Source organism: Moschus berezovskii, chromosome 6, assembly GCF_049115385.1.
Source record: "Moschus berezovskii isolate FMDL1 chromosome 6, NW_MosBer_1.0, whole genome shotgun sequence".
Lineage (NCBI taxonomy): Eukaryota > Metazoa > Chordata > Mammalia > Artiodactyla > Moschidae > Moschus > Moschus berezovskii.
The window spans coordinates 99,308,372-99,328,763 of NC_142465.1; the positions used below are offsets into that span (position 1 = coordinate 99,308,372).

The following is a 20,392-nucleotide window of genomic DNA, read 5'->3' on the forward strand; positions in this document are numbered from 1 at the left end:
ATTTTGGGGGCGATCAATAACTAGTGGCAGTTGCTAGAGGAGGGGCATGAGAACAGCCATTGCCTGTGGCTCACACACTTTTGGGTAGAGATTGTCTGCTGTTGGCAGGGATGCTCGTACCTGGCACCAGTCTGAAATAGTTGTTGAGTTGCCACCTCATGTCCCCACGAGTCCAGGCTGCTTAAGATCCTCACATTTGCAGTGAATTTCAACAGCTCTCTGTAAAGACAGCCATTCCCACTGAAAGTGTTTTCCCCCATGGCTTCAGCAAAGTTTTAAAGTTAAAGGGAAGGGAGGTAATAAAGAATTTATGAAAGATGCAGGACATTAAAAAGAAGGTTGGATGAAACCACTGGGATAAAGAAGTAAATGTTCCTGAGAGATGATGGAGAAATGAACATAAATGACCTATCTTTTGATGAAAATACTGTCATCGAGCATTCCAGGCCTTTGGCTTACTTTCACTAGGCAACACATGGACCGCCAGGATGCTCCCTGCCCTCTTGGCATCTACTTGCCCCATCAAGTTTCCTTTAGGTCTTCTGACTTGACTTCCTGAGGTCTCACACTTGGACTGTCTACCAAAATCACCCTTGTGCCAACATAGGTTTTTTTTTTAATCATGCTGTATATTATATCTCTATTTTTTAAATTTATTTTTTAATTGAAGGATAATTGCTTTACAGAATTTTGTTGTTTTCTGCCAAACCTCAACATGAATCAGCCATAGGTATACATATGTCCCCTCCTTCTTGAACCTCCTTCCCATCTCCCTCTAGGTTGATACAGAGCCCCTGTTTGAATTCCATGAGACATACATCAAATTCCCATTGGCTGTCTATTTTACATATGGTAATGTAAATTTCCACGTTACTCTCTCCATACGTGTCACCCTCCCCTCCCCTCTCCCTATGTCCATAAATCTGATCTCCATGACATAGATTTTCATGTTGAATGCCAAGTCTGAAACCAACCCCTGCACTTCTATTATTTCCTCAGAGGCTTGACTGAAGAACTCTTTTATTTATTATTAATTGTTAAGTCTCTGCTTATTATTATTATAGATATGCTACCCTACCAAGATGCATGTAATTTTGAGTGTCTGGTCATTGTGGTCCAGTAAGTTCAACAGAAAGTTTCCCTGTCTGCTCTGTTGCAGAGCAAGAGATGTTGTATTATGGAAACAGCTCCAGTCTAGATCCTGGTAGATGAGGATTCTAGTCCTGGCTCTGCCACTGAGTAGCTGTATGACCTTAAAGAAAGCATCTCCTTAGGGTATATGCCAAGTAGTGGGATTGCTGGGTCATACGACAGTTTTATTTCTAGTTTTTAAAGGAATTGCCATATTATTCTCCACAGCGGGTATATCAATTTACATTCCCACCAACAAAGCAAGAGGGTTCGGTTCCCCTTTCTCCACATCCTCTCCAGCATTTACTGTTTATAGATTTTTTTTGTTGATGGCCATTCTAATCAGTGTGAGGTGATATCTCATGGTAGTTTTGATTGGCATTTGTCTAATAATAAGCGATGTTGAGCGTCTTTTCATGTATTTATTTGCCTGTATGTCTTCTTTGGAGACCTGTCTGTTTATGTCTTCTGCCCATTTTTTTAATTGGGTTGTTTGTTTTTCTGATACTGAGCTCCATGAGCTACTTATATATTATTTTTCTGTGCTCCAGTTTGCTGAGTTGTGAAATCGAAGGGCCCAAGTTTCATGATCTCGAGAATCCAGTCTAGATATAAAATTCTTTTATATTCTATATACATGTTTCAGTTCAGTTCAGTCGCTCAGTTGTGTCCGACTCTTTGCGACCCCATGAATCACAGCACGCCAGGTCTCCCTGTCCATCTCAGTATACATGTTTACGTTCCGTTCCATCGCTCAGTCGTGTCCGACTCTTTGCGACCCCGTGGACTGTGGCCTACCAGTCTTCTCCGTCCATGGGATTCTCCAGGCAAGAATACCGGAGTGGGTTACCGTTTCCTTCTCCAGGGGATCTTCCCGACCCAGGGATAGAACCCAGGTCTCCCGCATTGGAGGCAGACGCTTTAACCTCTGAGCCACCAGGGAAGCCCGTATACATGTTTAAGTAGCCCTAAATTAAAAGTGCAGATGTTTTCTCCAGGTGAATACTAAACCACTAGTACTACTAATTTCAGCTCCTGTTACGAATGCTCTGTTTTTCAGGCTCAATCCTGATATTCAGATATTGCTGGACAGAGAGGAAAAGTTTACTAAAGATGTCTTTATATTCATTCCAGCAGACCAACATCCTAATAATATTCAGTTCTTAAGAAAAGTTTACTAAAGACGTTTTTATATTCATTCCAGCAGGCCAACATCCTAATAATATTCAGTTCTTAAAATTTTTTGAAGTTAATCTTAGAACACTCTATTCATCTATTAAGTAGAGGCATGGTCTTTAGACTGGGATGGTGGATGGTCTTAGATACTTTTATTCTGCTTCATGCATGGAAATTTTTCCAAATATTTCTTGCAGTAATTTGAATAATAACTACTCTCTTTCTCTCTTTCCGTGTATATAGAAATTCCTGCCCAACATGTATGTGTACAAAATTATAAAATTTTGTTTAAGTGCTTACAAGTTCAACTTGCTAAAAAAACACCATGGTATATACGTATTTCCTTTTGTAAAGCAACTTATAAGAAGAATTAGTCTTACATGTAATGAGCTGTAGTTGTATTCTTTATGAACTATAAGATGAACTTTTTTCTTAGTATTTTAAAACACAATACTTGGATACACGAATAGTCACTGAAATACTCCACACTGTTTATACTATAGTGTGAGTCTATATAATTTGTTTTATATGACTAGATAGTAGTGGAAATTAATTATATATTTACAGGCTCTTTCTCTGGTTGATTTGTGGGCAGGTAATTTTAGTGCCAAAAGCTAATTATCTCACACTCTCTGAGATTTGATTTGAATTATAATTGATATTATTGTAGTTCCATCTCCTATGTTAAATTTTCTCATTTGACGTGATTTGCTCCATTTTCCTAATAGCAATTACTTGGCGAGCTGTCAGAGGTAACCCACGTTTATTCCCTCAAGGCACTTCTTTTTTGATGTAATTTTTTGGATTCAATCTCTGGACTTAACACCCTCCAAATGTTCCAGCTGTGCCTAGTTTTCACTGCAGAATGCCAAAGAGACTAAATTTAGAGGGGAAAAAAAATGTGTAGATCCATTTTTAAGAACAGTTCAATTTATTGGCTTTGTTGGGCTTGCTTGCATAATTTCCCCTCTGAAGCAGTATCTTGCATGAATCAAGAGCTCATTGACAAATCTCTTTCTTTAATCCTTGAGAATTTCTACTTAGCTTTAGTGGCTACAGAAAAGTGACTCACTGGACTTAATTATCAACAGAAAGTGCACGTTCCATGTGTGCTCAGTCACTCAGTCACGTATCCAACTCTTTGTGGCCCCATGGACTGTAGTCTGCCAGGCTCCTCATGGAATTTTCTAGCCAAGGATACTGGAGTGGGTTGCCATTTCCTACTCCTGGGCATCTTCCCGACCCAGGAATCAAACTCAAGTTCTCTTGCCTCTCCTGCATTGGCAGGCAGGTTCTTTACCACTGCCACCATCTGGGAATCCAACATGTTCCATGGAATCTAGCAATTCTGACTTTCAGAGAAAGAGAAAAAAACCCAAGAGAGATTTTGTTTTAAGTGGAACTTGAAATATATTTGTGGGAGATAAAAGACAAGAGTTAGGAAGTGCCGATGATGGTAGAGAAGTAGGACCACACCAAGATGACCCATCATCCCTGTCTGCTCACTACTGAGGGCTTTGAAGGGATGTGGGACTTTCAGTGCTAACACTGGGAGGGTCCCAGGCAAAATGGGAATAGTTGGCCAAGATTTATTTTTGGGTTTGGAGACTCAGCACCCTTGGTTCAAGAGAAGAAAGTTCGGGGTAGAGTTCTCCTCTCTAAGACTTCCCATTAAGTTGATGGGCCATCAGCTCTCTACTTCCAGCCAGAAGTAACCAAGAAGCAGGGGAAGAAGGGGAAGAGCAGTGAGTGGGTGGTAAGTAGAGGACAGTGGAGAGGATGCGGGACAGTGGAGAGGATGCGGCACAGAGAGAGAAAAGAGATTTCCCGAGCGAGGCCTGATTCTCCTTCCTTCCATGGAGGATGACTCAGCCATCTCCATGGAAAAGCCACCTTGGTTTTGGAACAGGTTGTAATGATTTAAGGAAGGCACTCCCCGCTGCATCCCTTTTTTATTTCAGGGGTTGGAAGCATGAGTCAGGTAGGAGGACCACGAAAAGGGGGGAAATATGCAAGTAAATAAAATTTACAACCTAATTCATGAAACATTTTCCTTTGGTTTCTCTGCATGTTTTATATGTATGTGTATATATATATATGTATGTATGTATATATGTATATATATATATATAAAGCCTGTGATAGGTTATACTGATAAAGTTGTATTATGTAGCAATGACAGATGATTGAAACGAGGCACAGATTTGGCGAGCCTGTGTGCAGGCTTGATTATGACAATAACACAGGTATTCAGTTGTTCAGTTGTTCAGTATTATTTGATGGCTAGCAAAACACGAGCTGTTCTTGTTTTTTTGAAAGCAGAAAAACATTAATCATATCATGGAATGGAGAAGCTGATAGCATTTTTTGGTTTGTTTAAGTGTTAAAAGCAATCACTTAAATTCTGACACTTTTGAAATCCTAATGTGAGAATTCACTAACCTTTGATGAAATCATGTGCCGAGGACATTTTTGTCAAGGGAACACTGTATATACATTAATCAGATGACATTGGTGTCTGCTAAGTGTTACATGTCTGTGATGTTTGCTATATTTTGATTGCTCGAAATATTTTATTGGCCCAAATATAGGAACATTGTTTTGTAGATGATAATAATAATGTACTTGATTATTGAATATTAGAAATGTTTCCAGGCCTTGGATGTGGAGGGGCCAGCAAAATCTGTTTCTCTCCCGTCTGACTCCATGGCTTGCTCTGTGAATTTAACTCCTCCTCACTCCCATCCCCCTCCAAGAAACAGCAGCAGGATAAACATTTCTTTCAGTTCTTCTCCCATCCTTGGTTCATAATCCTACCTCCCCTACCCATGGGTAGGTGAATGGAAGCTTTTAAAAAGACAGTAGTGAACCAGTGCTGCGTCTCCATCTGGTTTCCACAGGTGTACTCATTTGCTGTGAAGGTGCCTCTGAGGATGGTGTGTTGTTTCTTAAGTAAGAAAAAGTGATGAATGTGTGCGGTGTGTGTTTTGATATTTTTGATCTCTGTGGAAATTGGGAAGGCCTCTTTTAAAATCAATACTGCCTTATATTTGGGCCAATTTAGAAATTTAAAAACTCTTCTAGACAAAGAACCAGATTACCAAAAGGCTTGCTTTTTATTGGCTAATCCTGAATTTTGGAATAATTAAAATTGTGCCAGTACTGTATCTAAACTTAACCTAAATTATAAGTCATTGCTCTGTAGCTTTGATCCGATCCAAAAAATTGCCTTTTGAGAATTTGGAACTTATTCTAATACAGTTATCTGTTATTTTGTTTAAAGCTTTAACTATTGTTTTTAGTTTAATAGGGAATATATATAAATATTATTTTATAATAGCCTAAATCATTTAAAAATTACTGAAAGTTGTATATTCTGTCACATCTACCTTTTAAAATACAAATCCCACATGACTTTTTTTTCTAATAATATGCTTTTGAGATGTAGTCATAAACATTTAATTAAAGATTATCTCATGACCCTCACCACATTCCTATTTTTAACAAGAAATTTAACAAATTAGCTTTAAGATGATGGCCAAAAAGGTTATGGTTTGAAAAAATTAACAGTATTTTAAAATTGTTTATTTTAAAGCATAGTCCTTTTATCTATTGAAATATTAACCCTCTTTTTAGAAAATTATTTGGAAACAATTTCAGAATTAAACACTTTTGAATAAAACATACATTTAAAATAAGGACTAACTAATACCTTATGTTGTTGATATCAGAAATCTTTTGCCTACTCTGCTGTTGTATGATTCCTGGTTCAAATTTAGTTTTCTTGTCATTTATTGCTGTCATTAGTACTCCTGTTTGCTATTGGTATATACTTTTGACTGCTGAATTTACATTTGGATTCTGAACAAATGTTTAGAATATTTAAAAGTAATTTTTAATAATTGTTGCATCATGTAAGATTGGAGGGTTATATGAGTGCATGTGTGTACATTAACACACCCACAAATTTGCTGTGTATCTGCAAGTAAGTTTACAAATAAATAGCCAACAACATCCAGTCAAAGTATAATTTATTTTCCTAGGCTAGGTTTACATCTTCACAATTCTGAATGAATTATTTGTTTCTTTGTAGAAACAAAGGATGGAGTATGGACCAAGAGCAACGGACATTCCTTCTGCCCCATCACCTCCTCCAACACCAGCTCCTGTCCCTGTTCCCCTCCCACCTTCCACTCCAGCACCTATTCCTGTGTCAAAGATCCCGGCAAACATAACCCGTCAAAACAGCAGCTCCAGCGACAGTGGTGGCAGTATTGTGCGAGACAGCCAGCGACAAAAACAAGTTCCTGTGGACCGTAAGTTTCCCAGGGAGGCAAAAACACACAGTTTCTCCTGTGAATCAAATGCACTACTAGGTAAAACTTTTTGAGTGTTGTTTCTGCTGGTGTATGCTAAGCCACTTCAGTCATGCCTGACTCTGCCACGCTATGGACTGTAGCCCGCCAGGCTCCTCTGTCCATGGAATTCTCCAGGCAAGAATACTGGAGAGAGCTGCCATGCCCTCCTCCAGGGGATCTTCCTGACCCAGGGACTGAACGTGCGTCTCCTGCAGCTCCTACATTGCAGGGATTCCTTACCACTGAGCCACTAGGGAAGCCCCTCTGCTGGTAATAAATATTATTAAATATATATAATAGTCCTTTATACTTGCATGGTGCTTCATTGATTGCAAACTCCCTTATATCTCATTTCTCATCCTCCAAGTAATTCTAAGAAACAGGAAGTCCTTTTTACTCTCTAATGTGTGTATTTCTACACATATTCCAATATATTGTGGTGGCTGAATGCAGACTCTGAAGCCAGACAGGCTTGAGTCTGTATAGTAAAACATCACTTGCTGGCCATGAGACCTTCAACAATGTAATTATTTTCTCTATACTTTAATATCTGACTGGTTGCAAATCCATGGACTCTAGCCCACCAGACTCCTCTGTCCATGGGATTTCCCAGGCAAGAATACTGGATTGGGTTTCCAGTTCCTTCTCCAGGGGATCTTCCTGACCCAGGGATCAAACCCAGGTCTCCCAGATTGCAGACAGATTCTTTACCATCTGAGCTACCAGGGAAGCCTAAATATATATCTGAAACTGTTGGGTGTTGGTTCAGGGGCTCTGAAGAACTCTAGTACCATAGTCCTTTATATCTCAGTGCAGAAGAGAATTCAGCGAGAGGCACAGAGACAGATAAAAAGTGATTTATTAGAATAGGACACTTGTGAGGCTTATGAACTGGTGGAGGAGAGATACCCTGCCCCAAGAACTTACTGGGCTACAGTTTTATAATCAAAGGAAACATCAGGAGGGGAAAAAGTTCTTCTTTGTCTTTGTTGAGTGGACGTCATGGTTCCATCATCAGCTCCTCCTCCAGGTCGGGCAGGGGAGTTTTCTTGTCCCTGCCTGGTGAAACAAGGTCCACAAATTATTGTTTATGTGTGCACAGAGCATGTCCTAGGGATCACTGACTTACTGAGCTCGCTGGGCAGGATGTGGGTCTCATGCCACCATTGTTTTATTGTTTTGGGACATGTCTCGTGCTTCTGTTGCATGGTTTTGTTGCTAAGCATGTCTGCTTGGTTTTGTGGTTAATTAAACCTACTTTCCTGAGTAATCATTAACTTACAGGGGTCTCCCATATTTTTTACTTACAATCCTCTAGTGGGATTAACTATTTAATCACCTACTTGGCTTCCCTGGTGGCTCAGATGGTAAAGCCTGCAATGTGGGAAACCCAGGTTTGACGACTGGGTAGGGAAGATACCCTAGAGAAGGAAATGGCTACCCACTTCAGTCTTCTTACCTGGAGCATTCCCTGGACTTAGGAACCTGATGGGCCACCGTCCGCGGAGTCACGAAAAGTTGGACATGACTGAGCGACTAACACTTTCACTTTCTTTCGTCCCTTTACTCTGTCCCTGTCATATATATGGTGTGTATACACACACACACAAAATCACACTAGCTTAATATAATTAGTTCTGAATTCTGTTCTTTTCTCATATAAACATACTTTTACTGTAGATGATCACTCTATTTTCTTTACTTTCAATATTATTATACTGTTGGAGTAACTCGAAAATTCATCTTCATGTGAAATCTCTCTGGCATCCAGATACATGTCTTGAACTATTAACGTCATAGCTGGATCGGATACTTGAGATTCAGGTTTTTATCTCGGTAAATCATAGCCCCATCTATTCAGTTGCAGTCCTCCTTGATAAATTAAAAGTTTTTTAAAAGAAGACACTGAAACTATTACTGTTTAATTGTTCTAGAAATTCTGGTTAAATACAATAAGCACAAACCTACTTTTATACATTACTTTCTCAACTGAAGTATAGTAAATTTTAAATTACCTTCTTATCCATATCTTGACCTTACCAAAGAAACTAATGGAAAAATGAAGTTTTGGAAAATGAGAACCTTTTCTGTGCAGCAAAAACAACTATGCCTGCACACGTGTGTGGTTGAGAGTGTGTGTATAATTGGCTACTAAATTTTAAAATGGCTACATTTCCGTGTATTTTTTAGAAGGTTGCTTTTCTTTTTTTTCAGACGATAAAGACACAGTTTTGAGATGAGAAAGTTCTATAAATGTTTTTGTTGATTTCCCTAAGGAAAATATTGCTGTCAGAGAGTTTTTTCATTCTTACCACCAGTTTATAATATCTCCCTTCTCTCATACGTCAGTGCAGTAATCTTTGACACGGTGGCCCTTTTTTTCCAGGCCTGGGATCAGGGTTCATAGGCATCCAGGCCCAATTTTGGAACAGTCTGTGGGCTGGGACAATTTGTTCTTTGTCCTAGTCTAAGAAACTAAGAATAACCTAATGGGAAAGAGGCATGGTTAGAATTCTTTAAAGATAGAGAACTCTCCTGATAATTGTGACTCATCATTTTTAAGTCTGTTTTTCATAAGTTAAAGGGTGACACTGGTATGTAAAACATAAACATCTCTTCCCAAATTAACACTTGTACTTTTTTCCTTAAACTAGTAACATTCTACATTACTTATATAACATTCCTTTTAGAGATAGCTCAAAAAATAGTTTGTCATTAAATAAAGATAATCCTTTTTATAAAACAAATATTCTCTTGATAATTTTTTTATCTTTTTAAGCACTTTTTGGACAACATTTCTTCTGAATGAATGTTGGGGCTTCTCAACAGTCTTTTCGAAGCAAACAAACATTTCTTTACTGGTAGCCTGGTTTCTTTCAGAATATACATTTTGTGCTACCTATGTTCTCTGCATATGGTCTCTGATAAGTCTGATAAAACTTCTGATAACAATAAAATTGAAGGAGCTGTAATTTGAATACTCAAATGTTACCAGATAGCCATGGACAAGGAAAAAAAGTCAACAGGTCCATTGATTCAAACCAGCTGCTGGAGCCGTGTGTCATATGAGCTCAGTTCAGTTCAGTTGCTCAGTCATGTCTGACTCTTTGTGACCCCATGGACTGCAGCACACCAGGCTTCGCTGTCCATCACCAACTCCCGGAGCTTGCACATTCTCATGTCCCACTGAGTTGGTGATGCCAGCCAACCATCTTATCTTCTGTCATCCCCTTCTCTCCTGCCTTCAGACTTTCTCAGCATCAGGGTCTTTTCTAATGAGTCAGTTCTTCACATCAGATGGCCAAAGTACTGGAACTTCAGCTTTAGGGTTAATCCTTCCCATGAATATCCAGGGTTGATTTTCTTTAGGATTGACTGGTTTGTTTTCCTTGCTGTCCAAGGGACTCTCAAGAGTCTTATCCAACATCACAGTTCAAAAGCATCTATTCTTTGGCACTCAGCTTTCTTTATTGTCCAACTTTCACATCCATACATGACTACTGGAAAATTCATAGCTTTGACTATACAGGCCTTTGGTGGCAAAGTAATGTCTCTGCTTTCTAATATGCTATCTAGGTTGGTCATAGCTTTTCTTCCAAGGAGCAAGTGTCTTTTAATTTTATTGGCTGCACTCACCATCTGCAGTGATTTTGGAGCCCAAGAAAACAAGGTCTGTTGCTATTTCCATTGTTTCCCTATCTATTTGCCATAAAGTAATGAGACTGGATGCCATGATCTTAGTTTTTTGAATGTTGAGTTTTAAGCAAACTTTTTCACTCTCCTCTTTGACTTTCATCAAGAGGCTTTTTAGTTCCTTTTTGCTTTCTGCCATTAGGATGTTGTCATCTGCATACCTGAGGTTATTGATATTTCTCCCAGCAACCTTGATTCCAGCTTGTGCTTCATCCAGCCCAGCATTTCGTGTGATGTACTCTGCATATTAATTAAATAAACAGGGTGACAGTATACAGCCTTGATGTACTCCTTTCCCAATTTGGAGCCAGTCCATTGTTCCATGTCCAGTTCTAACTGTTGACCCGCATACAGATTTCTCAGGAGGCAGGTAAAGTGGTCTGGTATCCCCATCTCTTTAAGAGTTTTTCATAGTTTGTTGTGATCCACACAGTCAAAGGCTTTAGTGTAGTCAATGAAGCAGAAGTAGATGTTTTTCTGGAATTTTCTTGCTTTTTCTATGATCCAGTGGATGTTGGCAATTTGATCTATGATTCCTCTTTCTTGTATAAATCCAGCTTGAACATCTAGATTTTCCCTGTTCACTTACTGTTGAAGCCTAGCTTGGAGAACTTTGAGCATTACTTTGTTAGCGTGTGAGATGAGTGCAATTGTGTGGTAGCTGGAACATTCTTTGGCATTGCCTTTCTTTGGGACTGGAATGAGAACTGATCTTTTCCAGTCCTGTGGCCATTGCTGAGTTTTCCAAATTTGCTGACATATTGAGTGCAGCACTTTAACAGCGTCATCTTTTAGAATTTGAAATAGCTCAACTGGAATTCCATCACCTCCACTAGCTTTGTTCGTAGTGATGCTTTCTAAAGCCCACTTGACTTCTCACTGCAACATATCTGGCTCTAGGTGAGTGATTACACCATGTGGCTATCTGAGTCATGAAGATCTTTTTTGTATAGTTCTTCTGTGTGTTCTTGCCACCTCTTCTTAATATCTTCTGCTTCTGTTAGGTCCATACCACTTCTGTCCTTAATTGTGCCCATCTTTGCATGAAATGTTCCCTCGTTATCTCTAATTTTCTTGAAGAGATCTCTAGTCTTTCACATTCTATTGTTTTCTATTGTCATATAAGCAATTCAGTCCTATTCATCATAGGTTTCAAAAAGGCTTTCCTCTTCCCACTTTTGAAGAGATCAATGCTTTAGCTGTTTTGCATGTCTTCTGCTTCCTTTGAAATGTTACTCCTTTTATTTGAGTTTAATCTTTAGTAATATAAGATTGTTTTAGAGAGAGGTATAAAGTTAGTCTAGTGTGTTATTATGTGCTAGAACATTTCAAGTGGAAACCAAAGCCAGGAGCACATCACAAGAGGTTTTTATATTCCCTGGAAAGAGGTTATACTTCAGACTGGAGATGGTCCTGCAGTGGCTAAGTCATCAGATAAGGAAATAAGTCTTTTAGTGTGGTGATACTTTTTTTTAATTATTTCTTTGAGATGTTCTCCTCTGTTATATGGCAGTGTGACTAAATCGTAGAGATTTAAAAGAGTTAACTAATAAAATGCATGCCGTGTATTAGCTAAATGTAATCATTGGTAATATTCCCTCTCTCTCTAGCCTCTCATCCTCCCTCCTTCCCTCTCTTCCTTTCACTTATTTCTCTTTCCTTTGACTTCTTTTTTCTTCAGAAGCTTTCCTGGGTACTTGAGGAATTTTTAAAAAATAGGCTAAAATAGCACTATCTTATTATTTCACACTTTCACTTATTTCCCAGGGACACCAAATACTTTCTGAAATACTCTCTATGAAAAAAAGAATCAGAAGAGTGGTCACAAAAGCTCCCTTAGTGACCAGGTCACTGTCACTTGCCAAGTTAGTTAAATTGGATTACTGTATCAGTTCTTTGTACTTAATCCTTGAAGGTGATATACTACAAATATGTATGTGTATGTCTCTGACTCAGATTTTAAAAGTATCAATTTAGCTGTTGTATTGAGAAAAGAATGAAGAGCAAAGGGTGGGGTCATGGAGAGAAGCAGCAGAGAGATCTGTGAACAGGCTGGTGGATCAGACCACACTGGCAACAGAAAAAAGATGGAGTGAAGTGGTTGGGTGTGTGGCATATTCTAATGGTAGGACCAACAAGTTTTGCCAGTGGATTGGCTGTAATTGAGGGCAAAGGGGAATCAGGCCTACCTCAGTGGCATTTTGCTGGAGGCACTGGAAAAGTAGAATTCCCAACTAAGTTGGGAAGTCTAGCATAACAGCAAGCTTCAGGAGAAGATGAGTCATTCCAATGTAGACATGTTGCATTTGAAATATCTAGTAGACATCCAAATGAATATATCAAGTAGAGAGTTGGTGTAATATGAGTCTAGAGTTCTGAGGACCAGCCTGGACTGCAGAAATAATTTGGGTAGTTACCAGCTTTTAAATGGCGTTTAAAGCCATGAGACGACCCACAAAGATCATTGATGCAGAGAGTGCATCAAGAAAAGAGGTCTAAGGACTGAGCCCTATAGAGTTAGGGAGATGAGACAATTCCAAGAGTAGGATACTGAGGCCTGTGAGACAGGAGGAAAGTCAGAGCGTGTGTATGTCCTGAAGGCCATAAGAAGGTGTTTCAAGGAGTTGCCTTCTTCAAATGTTGCTGATGGATGACATAAGTAAATGACTGGGAATCAACCATTGGAGTTTAGCAAAATGATGCGGAGAGATGCACCAATAGCCTAATTGCAGTGAATTTAAGAGGAAACTGAAGAACAGGAGTTTCAGTAGGCTAGTCTGGACAGTATTTTTAGTTTCGCTAAAAGAGGAGCAGAGAAATGGGCAGTAGCTGAGAGGGGAGATGGGGTTAAGAAAGGGCTTATTTATGGATTTCCCTGGCAGTCCAGTGGTTAAGATTTCACCTTCCAATGCAGGGGGTGCAGGTTTGGTCCTCACTCAGGAAGCTAACTAAGATCCCATATACCTCACAGCCACAAAACCAAAACATAAAAGCAGAAGCAATATTGTAGCAAGTTCAGTAACGACTTGAAAAATGGTCCACTTAAAAATCTTATTTAAAAAAGGGACTTATTTAAATGTGAGAGAAGTAACAAAATAATAGCACGTTTGTAATTGGTTGAAATGATTCAGTCAAAGAGGAAAATTGATAACATGGAAGAAGCAGGGGAAATTACTGTCAGAGGATTTAAATAGACAGAGGACGTGGAGTCTAGTGCACTTGTAGAGGGGTTGCCTGAGGACTGTGGAGTCACTTGTCTATAATGTAGTAGAAGGACAGCTGGCAGAGTGTACAGGGAAAGTGCTGGTGGTGAGGAGAACTACTAGGGTATCTTGGGGGGAGAGCTGCTAAGGAAACTTAGGGATCTAAGTTTAACTTCTTTATTTTACTCAGAAATGATGAAAGTGAGATCATCAGCTCAGGGTGGGGATTGGAGACTGGGTGTTGGGAGGTTCACAGAAGGAAAAACAGGAAATGTTTGTCTAACAGCAGGCAATTGTATGGTCCAAGGTGGGATTTCTCACCATGAGCCCTGTGGACTTTTGAGGCTGCATGATTCTCTGCTGTCGGAGACTGACCTGTGTGCATTGCAGCCTGTCTTGTTATCTCAGGCCTCTACTCACTGCATGATGGTAGCTTCCTTCTTTCTTGACCCCCATTTGTGACATCTCCCAAGTGTCTCTGGCTGTTGCTAGATGTCCCCTGGAGTCAAAATGCCCCGCCCAGTTGAAAACCACTGGCCTCAGGAAATGTAGCATGATTATCAGGGAGCATTAACCGCCTAGTGGAGGTTCCTGATCATGAAATTAACATGAGCTCACTCAGGACTGTTGTGTTCTATTTGGTGTGCAGGTGTAGAACAGAATAAAAAGGTGAGATTTAACAAGGGTGGGGGTCTTGCCAAATGAATACATTGAAGACAGAGAAGAAATAGGGAGTGATTTTAATAACTGATCACAAAGTTTATGCTTGGTGAGAATGAAAGGGAAGATAGGAGGAATACTAGATTGTCAGCCCTGCTGGGGTCAAAAGATTGTTGGCATTGGAGTTCCAGAGAGTGAGTTGTTGGGGCTTTAAAAAGAAAATAACCTCCTCTGTGTTGGTATCTAGGGAGGAAATCTCAGATGGAAGAAGTGCAGGATGAACTTATCCACAGACTGACCATTGGTCGGAGCGCCGCCCAGAAGAAGTTCCACGTGCCACGGCAGAATGTGCCAGTCGTCAATATCACTTACGACTCCACCCCAGAGGAAGTAAAGACGTGGTTGCAGTCAAAGGGCTTCAACCCTGTGTAAGTCTTTCTGGGGATCCTTTACAGTTCTGTGAGTGAAACATGCAGTGTTTTCAATTTGATCACTAAGATGCACAAGTGATTCCTAGAAAATGTGAGAACCCAAGCTTCATCTGTTATACTTAGGAAGTGACTCTAGTCATTTATAGCTAAAAAACGAATTGCAAGAAACAGAAATAACTGTCTTTTGTTGGCACCCCATTTTCTGGATGGCGGTGTCTGTTCATCATCGGTTTCTAAAGCAATCTGTTGGCAGCTGTCTTTATCCTTCAGAAGGTCACATGTGTAGACTGTGGTTTTAACCTAGACTCCCCAGGCCACAGAGAACACAAAGCAGAAACTTTCCTCCCACTGCTGCATGTAGATCCCAAGCAAATAAAAAAATAGATGACATTACTTATCATACGTTATAACCTAATAGAGCTTTTCCTTTCAGAAATCCATAGTGAAGTTTCTGTTTTTCTATTCAAAAATTGTAAATATTTTGTGTATATTTAGTATGCATATCGGAGAAGGCAATGGCAAGCCACTCCAGTACTCTTGCCTGGAAAATCCCATGGATGGAGGAGCCTGGTAGGCTGCAGTCCATGGGGTCGCTAAGGGTCGGATACGACTGAGCGACTTCACTTTCACTTTCACACATTGGAGAAGGAAATAGCAACCCACTCCAGTGTTCTTGCCTGGAGAATCCCAGGGATGGGGGAGCCTGGTGGGCTTCCGTCTGTGGGGTCGCACGGAGTCGGACACGACTGGAGTGACTTAGCAGCAGCAGTACACATATTTGAACATGTGTATTTGAACTCTTTGAACAGTACGTATTCAAGAGAATCTGACACATGTGACTCACCTATGACTGAAAAGAATGAGGTACACTGGTTAGTCAGTTGCCTGACTGCTAGAAAGTTATCTATTCCTTCTGCAAAATACCACATTTCAAGGAGTTGCTACTACATAATAGGAATAATAAACCCAGATGGCTCGCTTTTGATAGTTTATAATTAGTGATCTTATATAGCCTCAAGGTCATTATCAAGCTAGCCCCCTGCCATTCCCCTAAGCACTCTAGTACCATTTATGTTTTGCAGTGCATAGAACACCTAGAGAAGAGACATTGTAGAGGACCAGAAATTTTCCTTTTGTTTTTTCCAGACAGTTTGTATGTATGTATATATTTATAATTTATTTTTATATAAATGTAGTTGGTTTATAGTGTCGTGTTAATTTCTGCTATAAGCAAAGTGGCTCAGCTATACATCTATATACATTCTTTTTTATATTGTTTTCCATTATGGTTTACCCCAGGATGTTGAATATAGTTCCCTGTGCTGTACAGTAGGACTTTGTTGCTTATCCATCCAATCTATAATAGTTTGCATCTGCCAATGCCAGACTCTCAGTTCGTCCCTGCCCCTTGGCCACCATAAGTCCAGACAGTATTTTTAATGCTCTGTTTTTTTCTTTTGTTTTCTCAGGACTGTTAATAGTCTTGGAGTATTAAATGGTGCACAACTGTTCTCTCTCAATAAAGATGAACTGAGAACCGTCTGCCCGGAAGGGGCCAGAGTCTTCAGCCAAATCACTGTTCAGAAAGCTGCATTAGAGGTATGACTTATCAACCTACGATGGTGTTTTTCTGTATTAGTCATGAGGGTGGACTGCAGTTTGAAAGCTCTGGAAATAATGTTTGTATCCATATTGGTCACTCTCTTTACCTTTCATACAGAGCTGAATTCAACTTGAATCAGGTTGAATAATCTGTTACTGGAGTCATCAGTGACCACTTTTAGGGAGATTAGTTTATTAAAAGTATGCCTGCAAAATGAAGCTTGAACTTCATGTATTTTTGGATGTCTAATAAAAAGCTTAATTCTTTCATTTTATATGTGCTAACTACTTCTATAGGAATTTTATTTACTCATTTACTTCAAGTGAATAAATGACCTAAGAGGCCAGAACATTTTTGCCTGTCCTTAACATTTAGTTTGTAGATTCTAGCAAGTTAGAGATTGCTGTTGTTTAGTTGCTAAGTAGTCTCTGACTCTTCTGTGACCCCATGGACTGCAGCCCACCAGGCTCCTCTGTCCATGGGATTTCCCGGGCAAAATACTGGAGTGGATTGCCCTTTCCGTCTTCAGGGGATCTTCCTGACCCAGGGATCAAGCCTGCATCTCCTGTATTGGCAGGCAGATTCTTTACCACTGAACCACCAGGGAAACCCAGGTTAGAGGTTATAAAGTGTTAAAACCGTGGCTGTGTGCCTTAGGCCTGCTTAGTGAAGTGAAAGTTGCTCAGTCAGTGTCCAGCTCTTTATAGTTCCATGGACTGTACTGTTCATGGAGTTCTCCAGGCCAGAATACTGGAGTGGGTAGCCTTTCACTTCTCCAGGGGGTCTTCCCAACCCAGAGATTGAACCCAGGTCTCCCACATTGCAGGCAGATTCTTTACCAGCTGAGCCACAAGGGAAGCCCAGGAATATTGGAGTGGGTAGCCTATCTCTTCTCCAGCAGATCTTCCAACCCAGGGATCAAGCCCAGGTCTCCTGCATTGCAGGCAGATTCTTTACCAACTGAGCTATCAGATAAGCCTAGACCTGCTTATATATATAAATAATCAGAGGGAAAATATTAGGTAGGGACCACTGGAAACAGAGAGCCCTGAAGAGTAATTCCTTAGTTATAGTTGTTTCTGTGAAAGCAGTAAATTTTTTCTAGGTTGGATATACTTAAGCGTCCAATATCCTGCTCTACTTAACATGGGCTGTGTAAGAGTAGTAGTTTCTGTTACATCTCACAGCTCTTAATAGCTTTCATGAAAATTAAACTCAGACTCAAATGAAAGGATATAAGCTTTGGTGTGAAATCAATACACAGTTATCTCTAGTAGGTATATTGTGTAAATTCAACAGCTAAATAATGTACTAAAATAGCCTCGTGCATGCAACCCTGTAACCATTCTCAGTCAGGAGAAATATTTCCCTTGGAAATTTTTCCTACCACATTGATCCTATGTTAGGCTTTCTGTCTATTGAATATGAATCAGGATTATATCTTTCCTCAGGCTGTTTAGTTACCATTATACATTCTGATTTTATTGAGAATGTGTAAATTACTCCCTAAGGGTTAAGTAAGTTCCACACTCCTAACACTTCTGAGTTCCTTTAGTCCAGACTCCCTGTTGCTGTCATTTTCCCTGACTGCCCATGTCCTCCTGGCCTCTTGTTCCTCTTCCTCTGGATGTGAATGGAGGCAGAGACTTGTTACCTGAGGTCCTTCATCTTCCCTAGGCACCTGCCCATCATGCCTTTCTCTTGTGTCTAGTTCATTGTTTGCTCACCTGTGTCGCCAGAGACTTCTATAGACGAGAGAGGATTATAGTGGGTGCATAGGGGTTGTAGGTCAGACTTCAAAAGGACAAAAACCAACAAGACGTCAGATGGTCAGAACCCTTTGGTGTGGGGAAACTTGGTGTTTTCTGAGCCCAGTCTTTGGGCCTGATTTAGAATCCCCTACAGCAGATAGATGAATATCTTGCTTACCTAGAGAGCATTCTTTGGTAAGTTACCATCTTTTTGTGCTTATTGTGCAATCTCTTCTTTCTCCCAGGGAATCTAAAGCATTCCACATGCATTACTGATTTACCTGTAACATGTTCAAGTGAAAGCATGGTGAATGAATGGTCTTTAGACACTATAAGTGAAAAAGTGAGGTTAGTGAGGTCCAAATCATCACTTACGCAAAGGGTAGCCTTCAGTTCCCCGCCAAGAGACGTGAGAAGAAAAACACAAAGAACTTTCAGCCTGAGCCATTTCACTACATGATCTGCAGCCTCACAAACCACTAACCATCTTGTCTGAACTATGTTTGTTTTTCAGGATAACAGCGGCAGCTCTGAGTTGCAAGAAATCATGCGAAGACGACAGGAAAAAATCAGTGCTGCTGCAAGCGACTCAGGAGTGGAGTCTTTTGATGAGGGAAGCATCACTAATTAGTTTCAAAACTCCATCATTCTTGGCATGTTTCCACCATGCTTTGTTTTAAGAAGCCATGAAAGGAATGTCAGATTCTTCTTTCTTGGTATACAGAATTTATCGCCATAAAGAAACAATGCAAACCTAAGTAAGCAGAGGACTTGCTTAAATTCTAAGCAGAATTTTTGTTGGGAAATATTTTGCGTATTCGACCAAGGTGAGGTTTCCTTTAATGGATTAATTATTTCATCTCAATCTCAATGCATAACCAGATTTTTTTGACAGTGGTGAATTTATTTACTGCAGCAAAACAAAAAGATAGATATGCCCATGATTCAAAATCTAAATATTTTTAGTTTTGCTGTGACTATGTTGTGTATCATCCAGGGTGTAGCTTACTTTAGGCTAGTCTCTGCTTACTTAGGTCTCTTCTTGGACATATAGACTATTTAGATTTATTTAAAGTTCTTAATGCCAACAGTTTAAAAAAATTGAAACATTTAATAAACTGTAAAGTACAACAAGGCCTTGGACATATAAATAGAAACCTTTGGAACATTCCTGCAACATTTTATTTGTCATGGCTCTGTTGCTCACAATTCTTTGTATAGCTTGTATTTCGATTTAGTTTATATTCTGCTTACTATCTATACTGTGTTCTTATATATTAAGAAAGCACAAGTGTAAAAGAGGTCACATACATTCAAAATCTGTCACAGGAAATAGCCTGCATTGGTGTGTGTTACAGTATTTTGCTTAATGAAGGCCTCAGTCCTGAATATTGATATAAGTAGTTAAAAGCAAATTGGGGCCATCTTATGTGTTTATCCGTGTCAAGTTTTTCTGGTAATAAATAATCTACACATATTTTGATCCTGTGAAAGATTCTAGGTAGAGAAAAGAAAGAGACCTAACCTTCAACAAAGTTATTTTTGGAAACATGATTTTTGTCATTAAATGTTATATTATTTCACATATATAAAACAGATGTTATGTAAGAATGTTGTATATTTTAACATAAACCCATTTAGAGAGATTATCTAGATTCATTAATTTTCATAGTGCCTTTTTCACATGAGTCAGCTGGAAAGTCTGCAATAAACAGTATTTGCTGTATGTTAATATATGGCTTCTGTCTCATTGGCAAAAGGGACCTTTGGCGTGAAGAATGGGGATCATGGTTGAGTGGAATGGGAAAAACAGAGGCCCACTTTTTTTTTCCCTTTTTAAACTGATTTCCAGTGACGTCTGAGTAGGTAAAAACCTCTAGATTACTTTCTTCAGTTGTTTCTCTTCCTTCCACCTGTCTTATTTCATCACATTTTCAGCTACCATCAAGTCCAATTGATCCCAATAGTAGAAACAGACTTACACCCCACATTTGTGATTATGAAGTGCTGCCATATAAATGCCTTGTTAGAGAGCTACAATAACCTGTGAGTTGTATATTATAGGTGAGGAGGATTGGCTTCCTAGAGGTTAATTTTTCCCAAATCATGAGGAATATGAGAGCCTCTTGTTTTCCATTTCTCAGTTCCCCCAAAGCACTGTCCCTCAGACAAAGTGAGACAAACATTAGAATAATAATTGTATAGCTTTCCCATTTCATACGCATGGATGCACATGTATTTATTTTTAAAATTATTTGCTTATTTATTTTTAAGTGTTTTTAATTTTTTAATTAAAAAAATTTTTTTGGCCATACCACATGGAATGCAGGACCTTAATCCCCTGACTGAGGATTGAACCCATCTTCCCCCCACAGTGGAAGCACAG

The 20,392-nt window shown here is 39.5% G+C and overlaps 1 protein-coding gene across 8 annotated transcripts in view; it reads left to right on the plus strand.

Annotated features, from left to right (window-relative positions):
- The window catches only part of EPS8 (EGFR pathway substrate 8, signaling adaptor), a 204,597-nt gene extending 184,864 nt beyond the window's left edge, over positions 1-19,733 (plus strand). For all 8 annotated transcript variants that reach the window (XM_055396408.2, XM_088837300.1, XM_088837302.1 and 5 more), the window contains 4 exons: positions 6,401-6,623; positions 14,469-14,649; positions 16,122-16,251; positions 18,521-19,733. In XM_055396408.2, coding sequence (XP_055252383.2) covers positions 6,401-6,623; positions 14,469-14,649; positions 16,122-16,251; positions 18,521-18,637 — 651 coding nt within the window. In that variant the 3' untranslated portion in view covers positions 18,638-19,733. The remainder of the gene's footprint in view (positions 1-6,400; positions 6,624-14,468; positions 14,650-16,121; positions 16,252-18,520) is intronic.
- Positions 19,734-20,392: the final 659 nt, after the last annotated feature.